At 42.9% G+C, this 18,029-nt stretch overlaps 3 protein-coding genes across 3 annotated transcripts; all 3 read right to left on the reverse strand.

Annotated features, from left to right (window-relative positions):
• Nucleotides 1-2,138: 2,138 nt before the first annotated feature.
• Nucleotides 2,139-4,449, reverse strand: LOC121589215 (heat shock protein 70 A1). Its single transcript, XM_041907950.1, has one exon. The coding sequence runs from the start codon at nucleotides 4,250-4,252 to the stop codon at nucleotides 2,333-2,335; it is 1,920 nt and encodes a 639-aa protein (XP_041763884.1). The 5' UTR covers nucleotides 4,253-4,449; the 3' UTR covers nucleotides 2,139-2,332.
• A 3,624-nt stretch (nucleotides 4,450-8,073) lies between these two features.
• LOC121589203 (heat shock protein 70 A1-like) lies at nucleotides 8,074-10,380 on the reverse strand. The gene has a single exon (XM_041907927.1). The coding sequence runs from the start codon at nucleotides 10,185-10,187 to the stop codon at nucleotides 8,268-8,270; it is 1,920 nt and encodes a 639-aa protein (XP_041763861.1). The 5' UTR covers nucleotides 10,188-10,380; the 3' UTR covers nucleotides 8,074-8,267.
• A 3,629-nt stretch (nucleotides 10,381-14,009) lies between these two features.
• Nucleotides 14,010-16,316, reverse strand: LOC121589204 (heat shock protein 70 A1-like). Its single transcript, XM_041907928.1, has one exon. It carries the CDS (start codon nucleotides 16,121-16,123, stop codon nucleotides 14,204-14,206), a length of 1,920 nt encoding a protein of 639 aa, XP_041763862.1. The 5' UTR covers nucleotides 16,124-16,316; the 3' UTR covers nucleotides 14,010-14,203.
• Nucleotides 16,317-18,029: the final 1,713 nt, after the last annotated feature.

The raw sequence follows: 18,029 nt of genomic DNA on the forward strand, positions 1-18,029 counted from the left end.
ATTGTAGTAACACCTATCCATAACAAAAAAGCAAATACTATAGCAAGAGCATTCATGGAACATTTATAGAATTAAAATCAGATCAAGGACTAGAATATAACAATGAAATATTACACAAAGTCTCAGAAATCTTTAAAATCAAACAGACTTTTAGTACAGTTTACCATTCACAGACAATAGGATCATTAGAAAGAAATCATAGATGTCTAAACGAATACCTAAGAAGTTATACAAACGAACATCATGATGACTAGGACGATTGGACAAAATTTTACGAATTTGTTTGCAATACAACAGAACACACATACACAAACTACACACCATACGAACTAGTGTTTGGAAGAAAAGCACATTTACCACAAGATATATTCAAAACAAAAATAGAACCAGTTTATCATATTGACGATTATTATTTCGAAATGAAATATAAACTCCAAAAATCAAACGAAATAGGCAGAGAAAATTTGATAAAAGCAAAGCATAAAAGACATCAAATCTTAAATTGAAATACAGTGCCGATCATTATGCAGATAGGAGATCAGGTAAATTTGGAAAATGAAAACAGAAAAAAATAGATAAAACCTACATTTAACACAGTAGTAAGTGAACAAGGGCCTAATTACGTAATACAAAACAATACATCAAAGAAAATCTCTACAGTACACAAACCAGACTAATTGAGTACACAGGAGAATAACTTCAATCATTGTGATTCATTACGTTATTCTATTAAAGGGGGGGAGGTGTAGCATATCTGTTATACAGAACTTATTATAATACATACTATCAATTATAGATACATTGTAACACACTTCGGAAAGCCAAATCACACCATTGCAACACATTCATTATAAAACATAAGCAAATCAATCCACACGATAGCAACACACCCAGACCATACCGTTAATAGAAAAAAAACAATTGAGACACATTTATCGAAAAAAACCAAAACGCGCAGCATAAGCAATTCAAGCGTCACCACAGCAAAGCAGACAAACTGAGAACACATAGCAACTTATCGCTGAAAACGCAGCGTATGCAAAGACCGGCGAACACACCGGTTCCTTGGCTAGAACAGTTGAAACTTTCCAGAACATTTGTAAAAACACTAAAAGCGCAGCATAGGCACAACATGACAGACACCTCACTCCGATACAATGTATAAATTGCACCTCATATCAATAACCTTTAATTAGCACAAAAACACATTCCAAAACCAAATGTAACCAAATGTAAATAATATCTAATAAGTATAAATAAAACCAATTCCGATAGCAAGAGAACAGATTCGTTCGGACTGTCAAGATAGGATGTTACGCTGCCTAAAAACTTCGCCTTCCAATTTATTTCTAGAGTTTAGTTATGTCCCCCTACCCAAGCCAAGGGTTCTAAACTCCAACATGTCCAGTAAGGGAAACCCCTTCCGGGTTTCTATGATCGCCTGGACGATCAAGTGTTGAAAAGTCCACTTCGAACAAAGTTTTATGGATTAACATGAGTTCTGAAACAGTTTCTCTAATTGTGAATCTTAAACGTCACCTGGAATATACGTTGTTTTTTCCAAAATCCTTTGCAAACATCCTTATTCTTCTTCTATTTGGCGTAATGTCCATGCCGCGGACATGCCGGCCTATACATAATTTATTACCACACAGCCGGATAGTCAAATCCTTGCTACGGGGAGACGGTCCATTCTAGGATTGAACCCATGACGGGCATCTTATTGAGTGGTTCGAGTAGACGACTGTACTATGGGACCGCCCCTAACGGCAAACATCCTAAAGTTCCTAAATACCCCCGAAATTATCTTGCATAACCCTGTGACGACTTAACAACATGGGTTCAAGCTCTAAATGGACTTAATAATAACATACATAATAACAGTAACTGTAAACAATTGACTAAAATAAGTGTTTGGTTACAATGACAATACTCTACAAAGTCAAATATGCTACCTAATCGAGATAAGTAACTATATTGCCTGACTTCAATCAAAATATATAGTTTAAGTTGTTCACAGGGTGTGATAAGGGAATTAACATAATTTTGTGATGCTCAATTCAATGGTAAACCGATCCCCATTCCCAAATTTGTGTGATATCGCTCTGATTGCTAAAACATTGCATTGCACTGCAACATCTAGTTTCAATTTTCTTTTTATTCAACGAGGAACTTACTTGCTGATACAATAAATTACATTATGTTATTATTCTCTATTTGTCTAACTTACACATATTTACACAGTCTTCTTTTGAGTGGGGCCAGTCTCCGCCTACGATAATGGCCGCTTTGCAATACTGTCATCTAATCTACTCCTGCCTTCTTCATCATTTTAGTCCACCTCCTCTACCGTGGGGCCCGTGCGTCCGCCGAACCCGCCAGCCTGCTGGCCACAGCTAGTCGGGGATGGACCGGCTCCCGATTGCTGATGCAACTTCGTCATGATCGGACTGCAAGCCCGCGTCAGCTCCTGCATTTTGTGATCGTACTCTTCCTTCTCTGCCATACTGTTGCCGTCGATCCAGCGCAGTGTCTCGTTGCACCGTTCCTCGATAGTTTTGCGATCGCCTTCGCTCAGTTTCGAGCCGGCTGATTCTAGCGTTTGCTTGAGACTGAAACAGTACGCCTCGAGCTGATTGCGAGCCGCGACTCGCTCCCGTTGCTTTTCATCCTCCTCGCGGAATTTCTCCGCCTCGGCCAGCATGCGATCGATATCCGCCTGCGACAAGCGGCCCTTGTCGTTCTTGATCGTGATGTTTTTCTCCTTGCCGGTGCTCATTTCCTTCGCCGATACGTTCAGAATACCGTTGGCGTCCAGATCAAAGGTTACCTCAATCTTTGGCACACCGCGCGGTGCCGGCGGAATGCCTGATAGGTCGAACTGGCCCAGCAGATTATTGTCCTTTGTCATGGCTCTCTCGCCCTCAAACACCTGAATCGACACTCCGGGCTGGTTGTCCGCGTAGGTCGAGAAGGTCTGCGTCTGTTTGCACGGAATGCGCGAATTTCGCTCGATCAGCTTCGTCATCACTCCGCCGGCCGTTTCGATTCCGAGCGACAACGGAGCCACATCGACCAACAATACATCTTGGATCTTTTCGTCCTTGTCTCCACTAAGAATAGCCGCCTGGACGGCCGCACCGTATGCTACCGCCTCATCCGGGTTGATCGACAGGTTCAGCGATTTGCCGCAGAAGAAGTTCTGCAACAGCGACTGCACCTTCGGGATGCGGGTCGATCCACCTACCAGCACGATGTCGTGAATGGAGCTTTTGTCCATCTTTGCATCCGACAGGGCCTTCTCCACCGGTTGCAGTGTCGAGCGGAACAGATCCGAGCACAGCTCCTCGAATCGTGCTCGGCTGATCTTTGTGTAGTAGTCGATTCCGTCCATGAGGGCATCGATCTCGATCGTGGCCTCCGTGCTGGAGGAAAGCGTCCGCTTCGCTCGCTCGCATGCCGTCCTCAAGCGTCGCAGTGCTCTGGCGTTCTTGGACACGTCCTTCTTGAACTTGCGTTTGAACTCCTCCACGAAATGGCCCACCATTCGGTTGTCGAAGTCTTCGCCTCCCAGGTGTGTGTCACCGGCTGTGGCTCGTACCTCGAACAGAGAGCCCTCGTCGATCGTCAAAATGGACACGTCGAACGTTCCTCCGCCGAGATCGAAGATCAACACGTTGCGCTCGCCCTTCAGGTTCTTGTCCAAACCGTAAGCCAATGCGGCCGCCGTCGGTTCGTTGATGATTCGCATCACATTCAGGCCCGCGATCGCACCGGCATCCTTCGTGGCTTGTCGCTGGCTGTCATTGAAGTACGCTGGAACCGTGATGACCGCATTCTTCACAGAGTGTCCCAGATATGCTTCGGCCGTTTCCTTCATTTTCGTCAGCACCATCGAGCTGACTTCCTCTGGTGCAAACGTTTTGCGCTCTCCTTTGAATTCCACCTGAATCTTCGGCTTGCCGCAGTCGTTGACCACCTTGAACGGCCAGTGCTTGATATCGGCCTGAATCTTAGGGTCGTCATACCGGCGTCCGATCAGTCGCTTGGCATCGAACACTGTGTTTGTGGGGTTCATGGCCACCTGGTTCTTGGCCGCGTCACCGATGAGGCGCTCCGTGTCCGAAAACGCAACATAGCTCGGTGTGGTTCTGTTGCCCTGGTCGTTGGCAATAATCTCCACCTTGCCGTGCTGAAACACTCCCACGCACGAATAGGTCGTGCCCAGATCGATTCCAATTGCAGAAGGCATCTTGTCAATGCTGTGTCTATTATACTGTATGCACTGAAATTCTTCACTGATAGCGCAGAAAAACTGTTCACGTTTGTGTATCTTGAGTGATAATTCACTATTTCAATTTGTTTGGTTCACCACGTTCTAGTTCACGATAGCTCGCTCTTTACTCTTTGCTTGTTATTTTCTGAATGACGCTCACTGCTCGAAACACGGCTATATATATCAAACCATACAATTTCTAGAATGCTCCACAAGCTACTCGATCCTACTCGAACCTACTCGAGCCACATCGAGTGTGTGCTCGATTGCACGCGAGACTGGTCGAATACGAGCTCGAATCATCTAGCAGTGGGTCTTGGCTGTGCTAAGCTGCTCTCGCGTTACATTTTGTCTCGGCTATTGTGTACGATGAGCGACAACTGCCTACCGCTACGGATTGCAGCTATGGCCATTCCTTTGTCAACCATCACCGTAAAGGATATTATTTTTTAGCTGATTTTCAGTACACCCACTGATTTTTTCATTTAAAATTTTAATTTAACTTTTACGCCCATTCTTCCCATTGCGTAGTTGAAAATTTTGATAAAAAACAATTCGTGTATTTTATTTATTCATTTTAACCCATTCAGTGATTTTCCGGAGTGAGACTCTTGCTGTACTTTTGTTCTGCGTTTCGCGTGGGGGAGGGGGAAGGAAATAAACAAAGATAATGGCATATTTTGCAAATCAGTTTTTGTGTAAAGCAACGGTTTGCAGAAAGAGTCCAAGTTATTTTCTTTTATTTTCTTTTTGTCATTATTTCATTATGGGTGTGTGCTTTTCCCAAAAATTGTGAGCTCGGATGACCTAAAGGAATCAATACCAAAATCCAAAACGATTTTAATGGTTAATACGAGACCCATGGTTAAGAAAAATAACGCGCAAACTAATATAAACAAACGCAACAACAGGGACTGATCACCCCGCGATGTGGAAAACAGATAGACCTTCAAAAGTGAGAAAGGTATTGAAAATATGTACACAGAGAAATAAGAACAACGTTGAATTCATAATATACAACCAATCATATGGTAAAGCACTAGAGTTTGCTGTTCTAGAAATGTGCAAAATCGCGAAGCAATATAGAAGAAACAAGCTAGCATGGTCAAAAGAAGACCATTTATTCAAAGAATATTCCCAACAAACTATTAAGGAGATCGCCAACAGAGCCATTACCAAGTTTGAAATAATCCTGTTTACTCCAACTAGATGGATAACAACAGAATTTCAGATTATCATATGACCCCTTCGGGAGGCCAGTACAGACTGTACCAGAAAATAAGGGATAAAAACAAATGGAAAAATATGAAAGATGATTTCAAGAAATACGTAAGAAATTGTAAGGCATGTTTAGTTAATAAGACGACTAGACATACTAACGAAGAAACAGTTGTAACTACAAGACCGACAAAATCTTTTGACAAAATTTCATTCAACAACAGTTGGACGACTAACAAAAACTAACAAAAACAACAGGTATGCAATAACCATACAATGTGACTTAACAAAATACATTGTAGTAACACCTATCCATAACAAAAAAGCAAATACTATAGCAAGAGCATTCATGGAACATTTATAGAATTAAAATCAGATCAAGGACTAGAATATAACAATGAAATATCTGAGACACAAAGTCTCAGAAATCTTTAAAATCAAACAGACTTTTAGTACAGTTTACCATTCACAGACAATAGGATCATTAGAAAGAAATCATAGATGTCTAAACGAATACCTAAGAAGTTATACAAACTAACATCATGATGACTAGGACGATTGGACAAAATTTTACGAATTTGTTTGCAATACAACAGAACACACATACACAAACTACACACCATACGAACTAGTGTTTGGAAGAAAAGCACATTTACCACAAGATATATTCAAAACAAAAATAGAACCAGTTTATTATATTGACGATTATTATTTCGAAATGAAATATAAACTCCAAAAATCAAACGAAATAGGCAGAGAAAATTTGATAAAAGCAAAGCATAAAAGACATCAAATCTTAAATTGAAATACAGTGCCGATCATTATGCAGATAGGAGATCAGGTAAATTTGGAAAATGAAAACAGAAAAAAATAGATAAAACCTACATTTAACACAGTAGTAAGTGACCAAGGGCCTAATTACGTAATACAAAACAATACATCAAAGAAAATCTCTACAGTACACAAACCAGACTAATTGAGTACACAGGAGAATAACTTCAATCATTGTGATTCATTACGTTATTCTATTAAAGGGGGGGAGGTGTAGCATATCTGTTATACAGAACTTATTATAATACATACTATCAATTATAGATACATTGTAACACACTTCGGAAAGCCAAATCACACCATTGCAACACACTCATTATAAAACATAAGCAAATCAATCCACACGATAGCAACACACCCAGACCATACCGTTAATAGAAAAAAAACAATTGAGACACATTTATCGAAAAAAACCAAAACGCGCAGCATAAGCAATTCAAGCGTCCCCACAGCAAAGCAGACAAACTGAGAACACATAGCAACTTATCGCTGAAAACGCAGCGTATGCAAAGACCGGCGAACATACCGGTTCCTTGGCTAGAACAGTTGAAACTTTCCAGAACATTTGTAAAAACACTAAAAGCGCAGCATAGGCACAACATGACAGACACCTCACTCCGATCTTCTTCTTCTTTGGCTCAACAACCGATGCCGGTCAAGGCCTGCCAACACACTTGTGGGGTTGGCTTTCAGTGACTTATTGATTTCCCCCCATAGCAGGATAGTCAGTCCTACGTATGGCGGCACGGTCTATTTGGGGCTTGAACCCATGACGGGCATGTTGTTAAGTCGTACGAGTTGACGACTGTACCATTAGACCGGCACCTCACTCCGATACAATGTATAAATTGCACCTCATATCAATAACCTTTAATTAGCACAAAAACACATTCCAAAACCAAATGTAACCAAATGTAAATAACATCTAATAAGTATAAATAAAACCAATTCCGATAGCAAGAGAACAGATTCGTTCGGACTGTCAAGATAGGATGTTACGCTGCCTAAAAACTTCGCCTTCCAATTTATTTCTAGAGTTTAGTTATGTCCCCCTACGTTCAAGTGTTGAAAAGTCCACTTCGAACAAAGTTTTATGGATCAACATGAGTTCTGAAACAGTTTATCTAATTGTGAATCTTAAACGTCACCTGGAAATATACGTTGTTTTTTCCAACATCCTTTGCAAACATCCTTCTTCTTCTTCTATTTGGCGTAACGTCCCTGCCGCGGACATGCCGGCCTATACATAATTTTTTACCACACAGCCGGATAGTCAAATCCTTGCTACGGGGAGACGGTCCATTCTAGGATTGAACCCATGACGGGCATCTTATTGAGTGGTTCGTGTAGACGACTGTACTATGGGACCGCCCCTAACGGCAAACATCCTAAAGTTCCTAAATACCCCCGAAATTATCTTGCATAACCCTGTGACGACTTAACAACATGGGTTCAAGCCCTAAATGGACATAATAATAACATACATAATAACAGTAACTGTAAACAATTGACTAAAATAAGTGTTTGGTTACAATGACAATACTCTACAAAGTCAAATATGCTACCTAATCGAGATAAGTAACTATATTGCCTGACTTCAATCAAAATATATAGTTTAAGTTGTTCACAGGGTGTGATAAGGGAATTAACATAATTTTGTGATGCTCAATTCAATGGTAAACCGATCCCCATTCCCAAATTTGTGTGATATCGCTCTGATTGCTAAAACATTGCATTGCACTGCAACATCTAGTTTCAATTTTCTTTTTATTCAACGAGGAACTTACTTGCTGATACAATAAATTACATTATGTTATTATTCTCTATTTGTCTAACTTACACATATTTACACAGTCTTCTTTTGAGTGGAGCCAGTCTCCGCCTACGATAATGGCCGCTTTGCAATACTGTCATCTAATCTACTCCTGCCTTCTTCATCATCTTAGTCCACCTCCTCTACCGTGGGGCCCGCGCGTCCGCCGAACCCGCCAGCCTGCTGGCCACAGCTAGTCGGGGATGGACCGGCTCCCGATTGCTGATGCAACTTCGTCATGATCGGACTGCAAGCCCGCGTCAGCTCCTGCATTTTGTGATCGTACTCTTCCTTCTCTGCCATACTGTTGCCGTCGATCCAGCGCAGTGTCTCGTTGCACCGTTCCTCGATAGTTTTGCGATCGCCTTCGCTCAGTTTCGAGCCGGCTGATTCTAGCGTTTGCTTGAGACTGAAACAGTACGCCTCGAGCTGATTGCGAGCCGCGACTCGCTCCCGTTGCTTTTCATCCTCCTCGCGGAATTTCTCCGCCTCGGCCAGCATGCGATCGATATCCGCCTGCGACAAGCGGCCCTTGTCGTTCTTGATCGTGATGTTTTTCTCCTTGCCGGTGCTCATTTCCTTCGCCGATACGTTCAGAATACCGTTGGCGTCCAGATCAAAGGTTACCTCAATCTTTGGCACACCGCGCGGTGCCGGCGGAATGCCTGATAGGTCGAACTGGCCCAGCAGATTATTGTCCTTTGTCATGGCTCTCTCGCCCTCAAACACCTGAATCGACACTCCGGGCTGGTTGTCCGCGTAGGTCGAGAAGGTCTGCGTCTGTTTGCACGGAATGCGCGAATTTCGCTCGATCAGCTTCGTCATCACTCCGCCGGCCGTTTCGATTCCGAGCGACAACGGAGCCACATCGACCAACAATACATCTTGGATCTTTTCGTCCTTGTCTCCACTAAGAATAGCCGCCTGGACGGCCGCACCGTATGCTACCGCCTCATCCGGGTTGATCGACAGGTTCAGCGATTTGCCGCAGAAGAAGTTCTGCAACAGCGACTGCACCTTCGGGATGCGGGTCGATCCACCTACCAGCACGATGTCGTGAATGGAGCTTTTGTCCATCTTTGCATCCGACAGGGCCTTCTCCACCGGTTGCAGTGTCGAGCGGAACAGATCCGAGCACAGCTCCTCGAATCGTGCTCGGCTGATCTTTGTGTAGTAGTCGATTCCGTCCATGAGGGCATCGATCTCGATCGTGGCCTCCGTGCTGGAGGAAAGCGTCCGCTTCGCTCGCTCGCATGCCGTCCTCAAGCGTCGCAGTGCTCTGGCGTTCTTGGACACGTCCTTCTTGAACTTGCGTTTGAACTCCTCCACGAAATGGCCCACCATTCGGTTGTCGAAGTCTTCGCCTCCCAGGTGTGTGTCACCGGCTGTGGCTCGTACCTCGAACAGAGAGCCCTCGTCGATCGTCAAAATGGACACGTCGAACGTTCCTCCGCCGAGATCGAAGATCAACACGTTGCGCTCGCCCTTCAGGTTCTTGTCCAAACCGTAAGCCAATGCGGCCGCCGTCGGTTCGTTGATGATTCGCATCACATTCAGGCCCGCGATCGCACCGGCATCCTTCGTGGCTTGTCGCTGGCTGTCATTGAAGTACGCTGGAACCGTGATGACCGCATTCTTCACAGAGTGTCCCAGATATGCTTCGGCCGTTTCCTTCATTTTCGTCAGCACCATCGAGCTGACTTCCTCTGGTGCAAACGTCTTGCGCTCTCCTTTGAATTCCACCTGAATCTTCGGCTTGCCGCAGTCGTTGACCACCTTGAACGGCCAGTGCTTGATATCGGCCTGAATCTTAGGGTCGTCATACCGGCGTCCGATCAGTCGCTTGGCATCGAACACTGTGTTTGTGGGGTTCATGGCCACCTGGTTCTTGGCCGCGTCACCGATGAGGCGCTCCGTGTCCGAAAACGCAACATAGCTCGGTGTGGTTCTGTTGCCCTGGTCGTTGGCAATAATCTCCACCTTGCCGTGCTGAAACACTCCCACGCACGAATAGGTCGTGCCCAGATCGATTCCAATTGCAGAAGGCATCTTGTCAATGCTGTGTCTATTATACTGTATGCACTGAAATTCTTCACTGATAGCGCAGAAAAACTGTTCACGTTTGTGTATCTTGAGTGATAATTCACTATTTCAATTTGTTTGGTTCACCACGTTCTAGTTCACGATAGCTCGCTCTTTACTCTTTGCTTGTTATTTTCTGAATGACGCTCACTGCTCGAAACACGGCTATATATATCAAACCATACAATTTCTAGAATGCTCCACAAGCTACTCGATCCTACTCGAACCTACTCGAGCCACATCGAGAGTGTGCTCGATTGCACGCGAGACTGGTCGAATACGAGCTCGAATCATCTAGCAGTGGGTCTTGGCTGTGCTAAGCTGCTCTCGCGTTACATTTTGTCTCGGCTATTGTGTACGATGAGCGACAACTGCCTACCGCTACGGATTGCAGCTATGGCCATTCCTTTGTCAACCATCACCGTAAAGGATATTATTTTTTAGCTGATTTTCAGTACACCCACTGATTTTTTCATTTAAAATTTTAATTTAACTTTTACGCCCATTCTTCCCATTGCGTAGTTGAAAATTTTGATAAAAAACAATTCGTGTATTTTATTTATTCATTTTAACCCATTCAGTGATTTTCCGGAGTGAGACTCTTGCTGTACTTTTGTTCTGCGTTTCGCGTGGGGGAGGGGGAAGGAAATAAACAAAGATAATGGCATATTTTGCAAATCAGTTTTTGTGTAAAGCAACGGTTTGCAGAAAGAGTCCAAGTTATTTTCTTTTATTTTCTTTTTGTCATTATTTCATTATGGGTGTGTGCTTTTCCCAAAAATTGTGAGCTCGGATGACCTAAAGGAATCAATACCAAAATCCAAAACGATTTTAATGGTTAATACGAGACCCATGGTTAAGAAAAATAACGCGCAAACTAATATAAACAAACGCAACAACAGGGACTGATCACCCCGCGATGTGGAAAACAGATAGACCTTCAAAAGTGAGAAAGGTATTGAAAATATGTACACAGAGAAATAAGAACAACGTTGAATTCATAATATACAACCAATCATATGGTAAAGCACTAGAGTTTGCTGTTCTAGAAATGTGCAAAATCGCGAAGCAATATAGAAGAAACAAGCTAGCATGGTCAAAAGAAGACCATTTATTCAAAGAATATTCCCAACAAACTATTAAGGAGATCGCCAACAGAGCCATTACCAAGTTTGAAATAATCCTGTTTACTCCAACTAGATGGATAACAACAGAATTTCAGATTATCATATGACCCCTTCGGGAGGCCAGTACAGACTGTACCAGAAAATAAGGGATAAAAACAAATGGAAAAATATGAAAGATGATTTCAAGAAATACGTAAGAAATTGTAAGGCATGTTTAGTTAATAAGACGACTAGACATACTAACGAAGAAACAGTTGTAACTACAAGACCGACAAAATCTTTTGACAAAATTTCATTCAACAACAGTTGGACGACTAACAAAAACTAACAAAAACAACAGGTATGCAATAACCATACAATGTGACTTAACAAAATACATTGTAGTAACACCTATCCATAACAAAAAAGCAAATACTATAGCAAGAGCATTCATGGAACATTTATAGAATTAAAATCAGATCAAGGACTAGAATATAACAATGAAATATCTGAGACACAAAGTCTCAGAAATCTTTAAAATCAAACAGACTTTTAGTACAGTTTACCATTCACAGACAATAGGATCATTAGAAAGAAATCATAGATGTCTAAACGAATACCTAAGAAGTTATACAAACTAACATCATGATGACTAGGACGATTGGACAAAATTTTACGAATTTGTTTGCAATACAACAGAACACACATACACAAACTACACACCATACGAACTAGTGTTTGGAAGAAAAGCACATTTACCACAAGATATATTCAAAACAAAAATAGAACCAGTTTATTATATTGACGATTATTATTTCGAAATGAAATATAAACTCCAAAAATCAAACGAAATAGGCAGAGAAAATTTGATAAAAGCAAAGCATAAAAGACATCAAATCTTAAATTGAAATACAGTGCCGATCATTATGCAGATAGGAGATCAGGTAAATTTGGAAAATGAAAACAGAAAAAAAATAGATAAAACCTACATTTAACACAGTAGTAAGTGACCAAGGGCCTAATTACGTAATACAAAACAATACATCAAAGAAAATCTCTACAGTACACAAACCAGACTAATTGAGTACACAGGAGAATAACTTCAATCATTGTGATTCATTACGTTATTCTATTAAAGGGGGGGAGGTGTAGCATATCTGTTATACAGAACTTATTATAATACATACTATCAATTATAGATACATTGTAACACACTTCGGAAAGCCAAATCACACCATTGCAACACACTCATTATAAAACATAAGCAAATCAATCCACACGATAGCAACACACCCAGACCATACCGTTAATAGAAAAAAAACAATTGAGACACATTTATCGAAAAAAACCAAAACGCGCAGCATAAGCAATTCAAGCGTCCCCACAGCAAAGCAGACAAACTGAGAACACATAGCAACTTATCGCTGAAAACGCAGCGTATGCAAAGACCGGCGAACATACCGGTTCCTTGGCTAGAACAGTTGAAACTTTCCAGAACATTTGTAAAAACACTAAAAGCGCAGCATAGGCACAACATGACAGACACCTCACTCCGATCTTCTTCTTCTTTGGCTCAACAACCGATGCCGGTCAAGGCCTGCCAACACACTTGTGGGGTTGGCTTTCAGTGACTTATTGATTTCCCCCCATAGCAGGATAGTCAGTCCTACGTATGGCGGCACGGTCTATTTGGGGCTTGAACCCATGACGGGCATGTTGTTAAGTCGTACGAGTTGACGACTGTACCATTAGACCGGCACCTCACTCCGATACAATGTATAAATTGCACCTCATATCAATAACCTTTAATTAGCACAAAAACACATTCCAAAACCAAATGTAACCAAATGTAAATAACATCTAATAAGTATAAATAAAACCAATTCCGATAGCAAGAGAACAGATTCGTTCGGACTGTCAAGATAGGATGTTACGCTGCCTAAAAACTTCGCCTTCCAATTTATTTCTAGAGTTTAGTTATGTCCCCCTACGATCAAGTGTTGAAAAGTCCACTTCGAACAAAGTTTTATGGATCAACATGAGTTCTGAAACAGTTTATCTAATTGTGAATCTTAAACGTCACCTGGAAATATACGTTGTTTTTTCCAACATCCTTTGCAAACATCCTTCTTCTTCTTCTATTTGGCGTAACGTCCCTGCCGCGGACATGCCGGCCTATACATAATTTTTTACCACACAGCCGGATAGTCAAATCCTTGCTACGGGGAGACGGTCCATTCTAGGATTGAACCCATGACGGGCATCTTATTGAGTGGTTCGTGTAGACGACTGTACTATGGGACCGCCCCTAACGGCAAACATCCTAAAGTTCCTAAATACCCCCGAAATTATCTTGCATAACCCTGTGACGACTTAACAACATGGGTTCAAGCCCTAAATGGACATAATAATAACATACATAATAACAGTAACTGTAAACAATTGACTAAAATAAGTGTTTGGTTACAATGACAATACTCTACAAAGTCAAATATGCTACCTAATCGAGATAAGTAACTATATTGCCTGACTTCAATCAAAATATATAGTTTAAGTTGTTCACAGGGTGTGATAAGGGAATTAACATAATTTTGTGATGCTCAATTCAATGGTAAACCGATCCCCATTCCCAAATTTGTGTGATATCGCTCTGATTGCTAAAACATTGCATTGCACTGCAACATCTAGTTTCAATTTTCTTTTTATTCAACGAGGAACTTACTTGCTGATACAATAAATTACATTATGTTATTATTCTCTATTTGTCTAACTTACACATATTTACACAGTCTTCTTTTGAGTGGAGCCAGTCTCCGCCTACGATAATGGCCGCTTTGCAATACTGTCATCTAATCTACTCCTGCCTTCTTCATCATCTTAGTCCACCTCCTCTACCGTGGGGCCCGCGCGTCCGCCGAACCCGCCAGCCTGCTGGCCACAGCTAGTCGGGGATGGACCGGCTCCCGATTGCTGATGCAACTTCGTCATGATCGGACTGCAAGCCCGCGTCAGCTCCTGCATTTTGTGATCGTACTCTTCCTTCTCTGCCATACTGTTGCCGTCGATCCAGCGCAGTGTCTCGTTGCACCGTTCCTCGATAGTTTTGCGATCGCCTTCGCTCAGTTTCGAGCCGGCTGATTCTAGCGTTTGCTTGAGACTGAAACAGTACGCCTCGAGCTGATTGCGAGCCGCGACTCGCTCCCGTTGCTTTTCATCCTCCTCGCGGAATTTCTCCGCCTCGGCCAGCATGCGATCGATATCCGCCTGCGACAAGCGGCCCTTGTCGTTCTTGATCGTGATGTTTTTCTCCTTGCCGGTGCTCATTTCCTTCGCCGATACGTTCAGAATACCGTTGGCGTCCAGATCAAAGGTTACCTCAATCTTTGGCACACCGCGCGGTGCCGGCGGAATGCCTGATAGGTCGAACTGGCCCAGCAGATTATTGTCCTTTGTCATGGCTCTCTCGCCCTCAAACACCTGAATCGACACTCCGGGCTGGTTGTCCGCGTAGGTCGAGAAGGTCTGCGTCTGTTTGCACGGAATGCGCGAATTTCGCTCGATCAGCTTCGTCATCACTCCGCCGGCCGTTTCGATTCCGAGCGACAACGGAGCCACATCGACCAACAATACATCTTGGATCTTTTCGTCCTTGTCTCCACTAAGAATAGCCGCCTGGACGGCCGCACCGTATGCTACCGCCTCATCCGGGTTGATCGACAGGTTCAGCGATTTGCCGCAGAAGAAGTTCTGCAACAGCGACTGCACCTTCGGGATGCGGGTCGATCCACCTACCAGCACGATGTCGTGAATGGAGCTTTTGTCCATCTTTGCATCCGACAGGGCCTTCTCCACCGGTTGCAGTGTCGAGCGGAACAGATCCGAGCACAGCTCCTCGAATCGTGCTCGGCTGATCTTTGTGTAGTAGTCGATTCCGTCCATGAGGGCATCGATCTCGATCGTGGCCTCCGTGCTGGAGGAAAGCGTCCGCTTCGCTCGCTCGCATGCCGTCCTCAAGCGTCGCAGTGCTCTGGCGTTCTTGGACACGTCCTTCTTGAACTTGCGTTTGAACTCCTCCACGAAATGGCCCACCATTCGGTTGTCGAAGTCTTCGCCTCCCAGGTGTGTGTCACCGGCTGTGGCTCGTACCTCGAACAGAGAGCCCTCGTCGATCGTCAAAATGGACACGTCGAACGTTCCTCCGCCGAGATCGAAGATCAACACGTTGCGCTCGCCCTTCAGGTTCTTGTCCAAACCGTAAGCCAATGCGGCCGCCGTCGGTTCGTTGATGATTCGCATCACATTCAGGCCCGCGATCGCACCGGCATCCTTCGTGGCTTGTCGCTGGCTGTCATTGAAGTACGCTGGAACCGTGATGACCGCATTCTTCACAGAGTGTCCCAGATATGCTTCGGCCGTTTCCTTCATTTTCGTCAGCACCATCGAGCTGACTTCCTCTGGTGCAAACGTCTTGCGCTCTCCTTTGAATTCCACCTGAATCTTCGGCTTGCCGCAGTCGTTGACCACCTTGAACGGCCAGTGCTTGATATCGGCCTGAATCTTAGGGTCGTCATACCGGCGTCCGATCAGTCGCTTGGCATCGAACACTGTGTTTGTGGGGTTCATGGCCACCTGGTTCTTGGCCGCGTCACCGATGAGGCGCTCCGTGTCCGAAAACGCAACATAGCTCGGTGTGGTTCTGTTGCCCTGGTCGTTGGCAATAATCTCCACCTTGCCGTGCTGAAACACTCCCACGCACGAATAGGTCGTGCCCAGATCGATTCCAATTGCAGAAGGCATCTTGTCAATGCTGTGTCTATTATACTGTATGCACTGAAATTCTTCACTGATAGCGCAGAAAAACTGTTCACGTTTGTGTATCTTGAGTGATAATTCACTATTTCAATTTGTTTGGTTCACCACGTTCTAGTTCACGATAGCTCGCTCTTTACTCTTTGCTTGTTATTTTCTGAATGACGCTCACTGCTCGAAACACGGCTATATATATCAAACCATACAATTTCTAGAATGCTCCACAAGCTACTCGATCCTACTCGAACCTACTCGAGCCACATCGAGAGTGTGCTCGATTGCACGCGAGACTGGTCGAATACGAGCTCGAATCATCTAGCAGTGGGTCTTGGCTGTGCTAAGCTGCTCTCGCGTTACATTTTGTCTCGGCTATTGTGTACGATGAGCGACAACTGCCTACCGCTACGGATTGCAGCTATGGCCATTCCTTTGTCAACCATCACCGTAAAGGATATTATTTTTTAGCTGATTTTCAGTACACCCACTGATTTTTTCATTTAAAATTTAAATTTAACTTTTACGCCCATTCTTCCCATTGCGTAGTTGAAAATTTTGATAAAAAACAGTTCGTGTATTTTATTTATTCTCTCGCGCTACATTTTGTCTCGGCTATTGTGTACGATGAGCGACAACTGCCTACCGCTACGGATTGCAGCTATGGCCATTCCTTTGTCAACCATCACCGTAAAGGATATTATTTTTTAGCTGATTTTCAGTACACCCACTGATTTTTTCATTTAAAATTTTAATTTAACTTTTACGCCCATTCTTCCCATTGCGTAGTTGAAAATTTTGATAAAAAACAATTCGTGTATTTTATTTATTCATTTTAACCCATTCAGTGATTTTCCGGAGTGAGACTGCTGTTGCTGTACTTTTGTTCTGCGTTTCGCGTGGGGGAGGGGGAAGGAAATAAACAAAGATAATGGCATATTTTGCAAATCAGTTTTTGTGTAAAGCAACGGTTTGCAGAAAGAGTCCAAGTTATTTTCTTTTATTTTCTTTTTGTCATTATTTCATTATGGGTGTGTGCTTTTCCCAAAAATTGTGAGCTCGGATGACCTAAAGGAATCAATACCAAAATCCAAAACGATTTTAATGGTTAATACGAGACCCATGGTTAAGAAAAATAACGCGCAAACTAATATAAACAAACGCAACAACAGGGACTGATCACCCCGCGATGTGGAAAACAGATAGACCTTCAAAAGTGAGAAAGGTATTGAAAATATGTACACAGAGAAATAAGAACAACGTTGAATTCATAATATACAACCAATCATATGGTAAAGCACTAGAGTTTGCTGTTCTAGAAATGTGCAAAATCGCAAAGCAATATAGAAGAAACAAGCTAGCATGGTCAAAAGAAGACCATTTATTCAAAGAATATTCCCAACAAACTATTAAGGAGATCGCCAACAGAGCCATTACCAAGTTTGAAATAATCCTGTTTACTCCAACTAGATGGATAACAACAGAATTTCAGATTATCATATGACCCCTTCGGGAGCCCAGTACAGACTGTACCAGAAAATAAGGGATAAAAACAAATGGAAAAATATGAAAGATGATTTCAAGAAATACGTAAGAAATTGTAAGGCATGTTTAGTTAATAAGACGACTAGACATACTAACGAAGAAACAGTTGTAACTACAAGACCGACAAAATCTTTTGACAAAATTTCAATCAACAACAGTTGGACGACTAACAAAAACTAACAAAAACAACAGGTATGCAATAACCATACAATGTGACTTAACAAAATACATCGTAGTAACACCTATCCATAACAAAAAAGCAAATACTATAGCAAGAGCATTCATGGAACATTTATAGAATTAAAATCAGATCAAGGACTAGAATATAACAATGAAATATTACACAAAGTCTCAG

This window comes from Anopheles merus, chromosome 2R (genome assembly GCF_017562075.2).
Source record: "Anopheles merus strain MAF chromosome 2R, AmerM5.1, whole genome shotgun sequence".
Taxonomy (NCBI): Eukaryota; Metazoa; Arthropoda; class Insecta; order Diptera; family Culicidae; genus Anopheles; species Anopheles merus.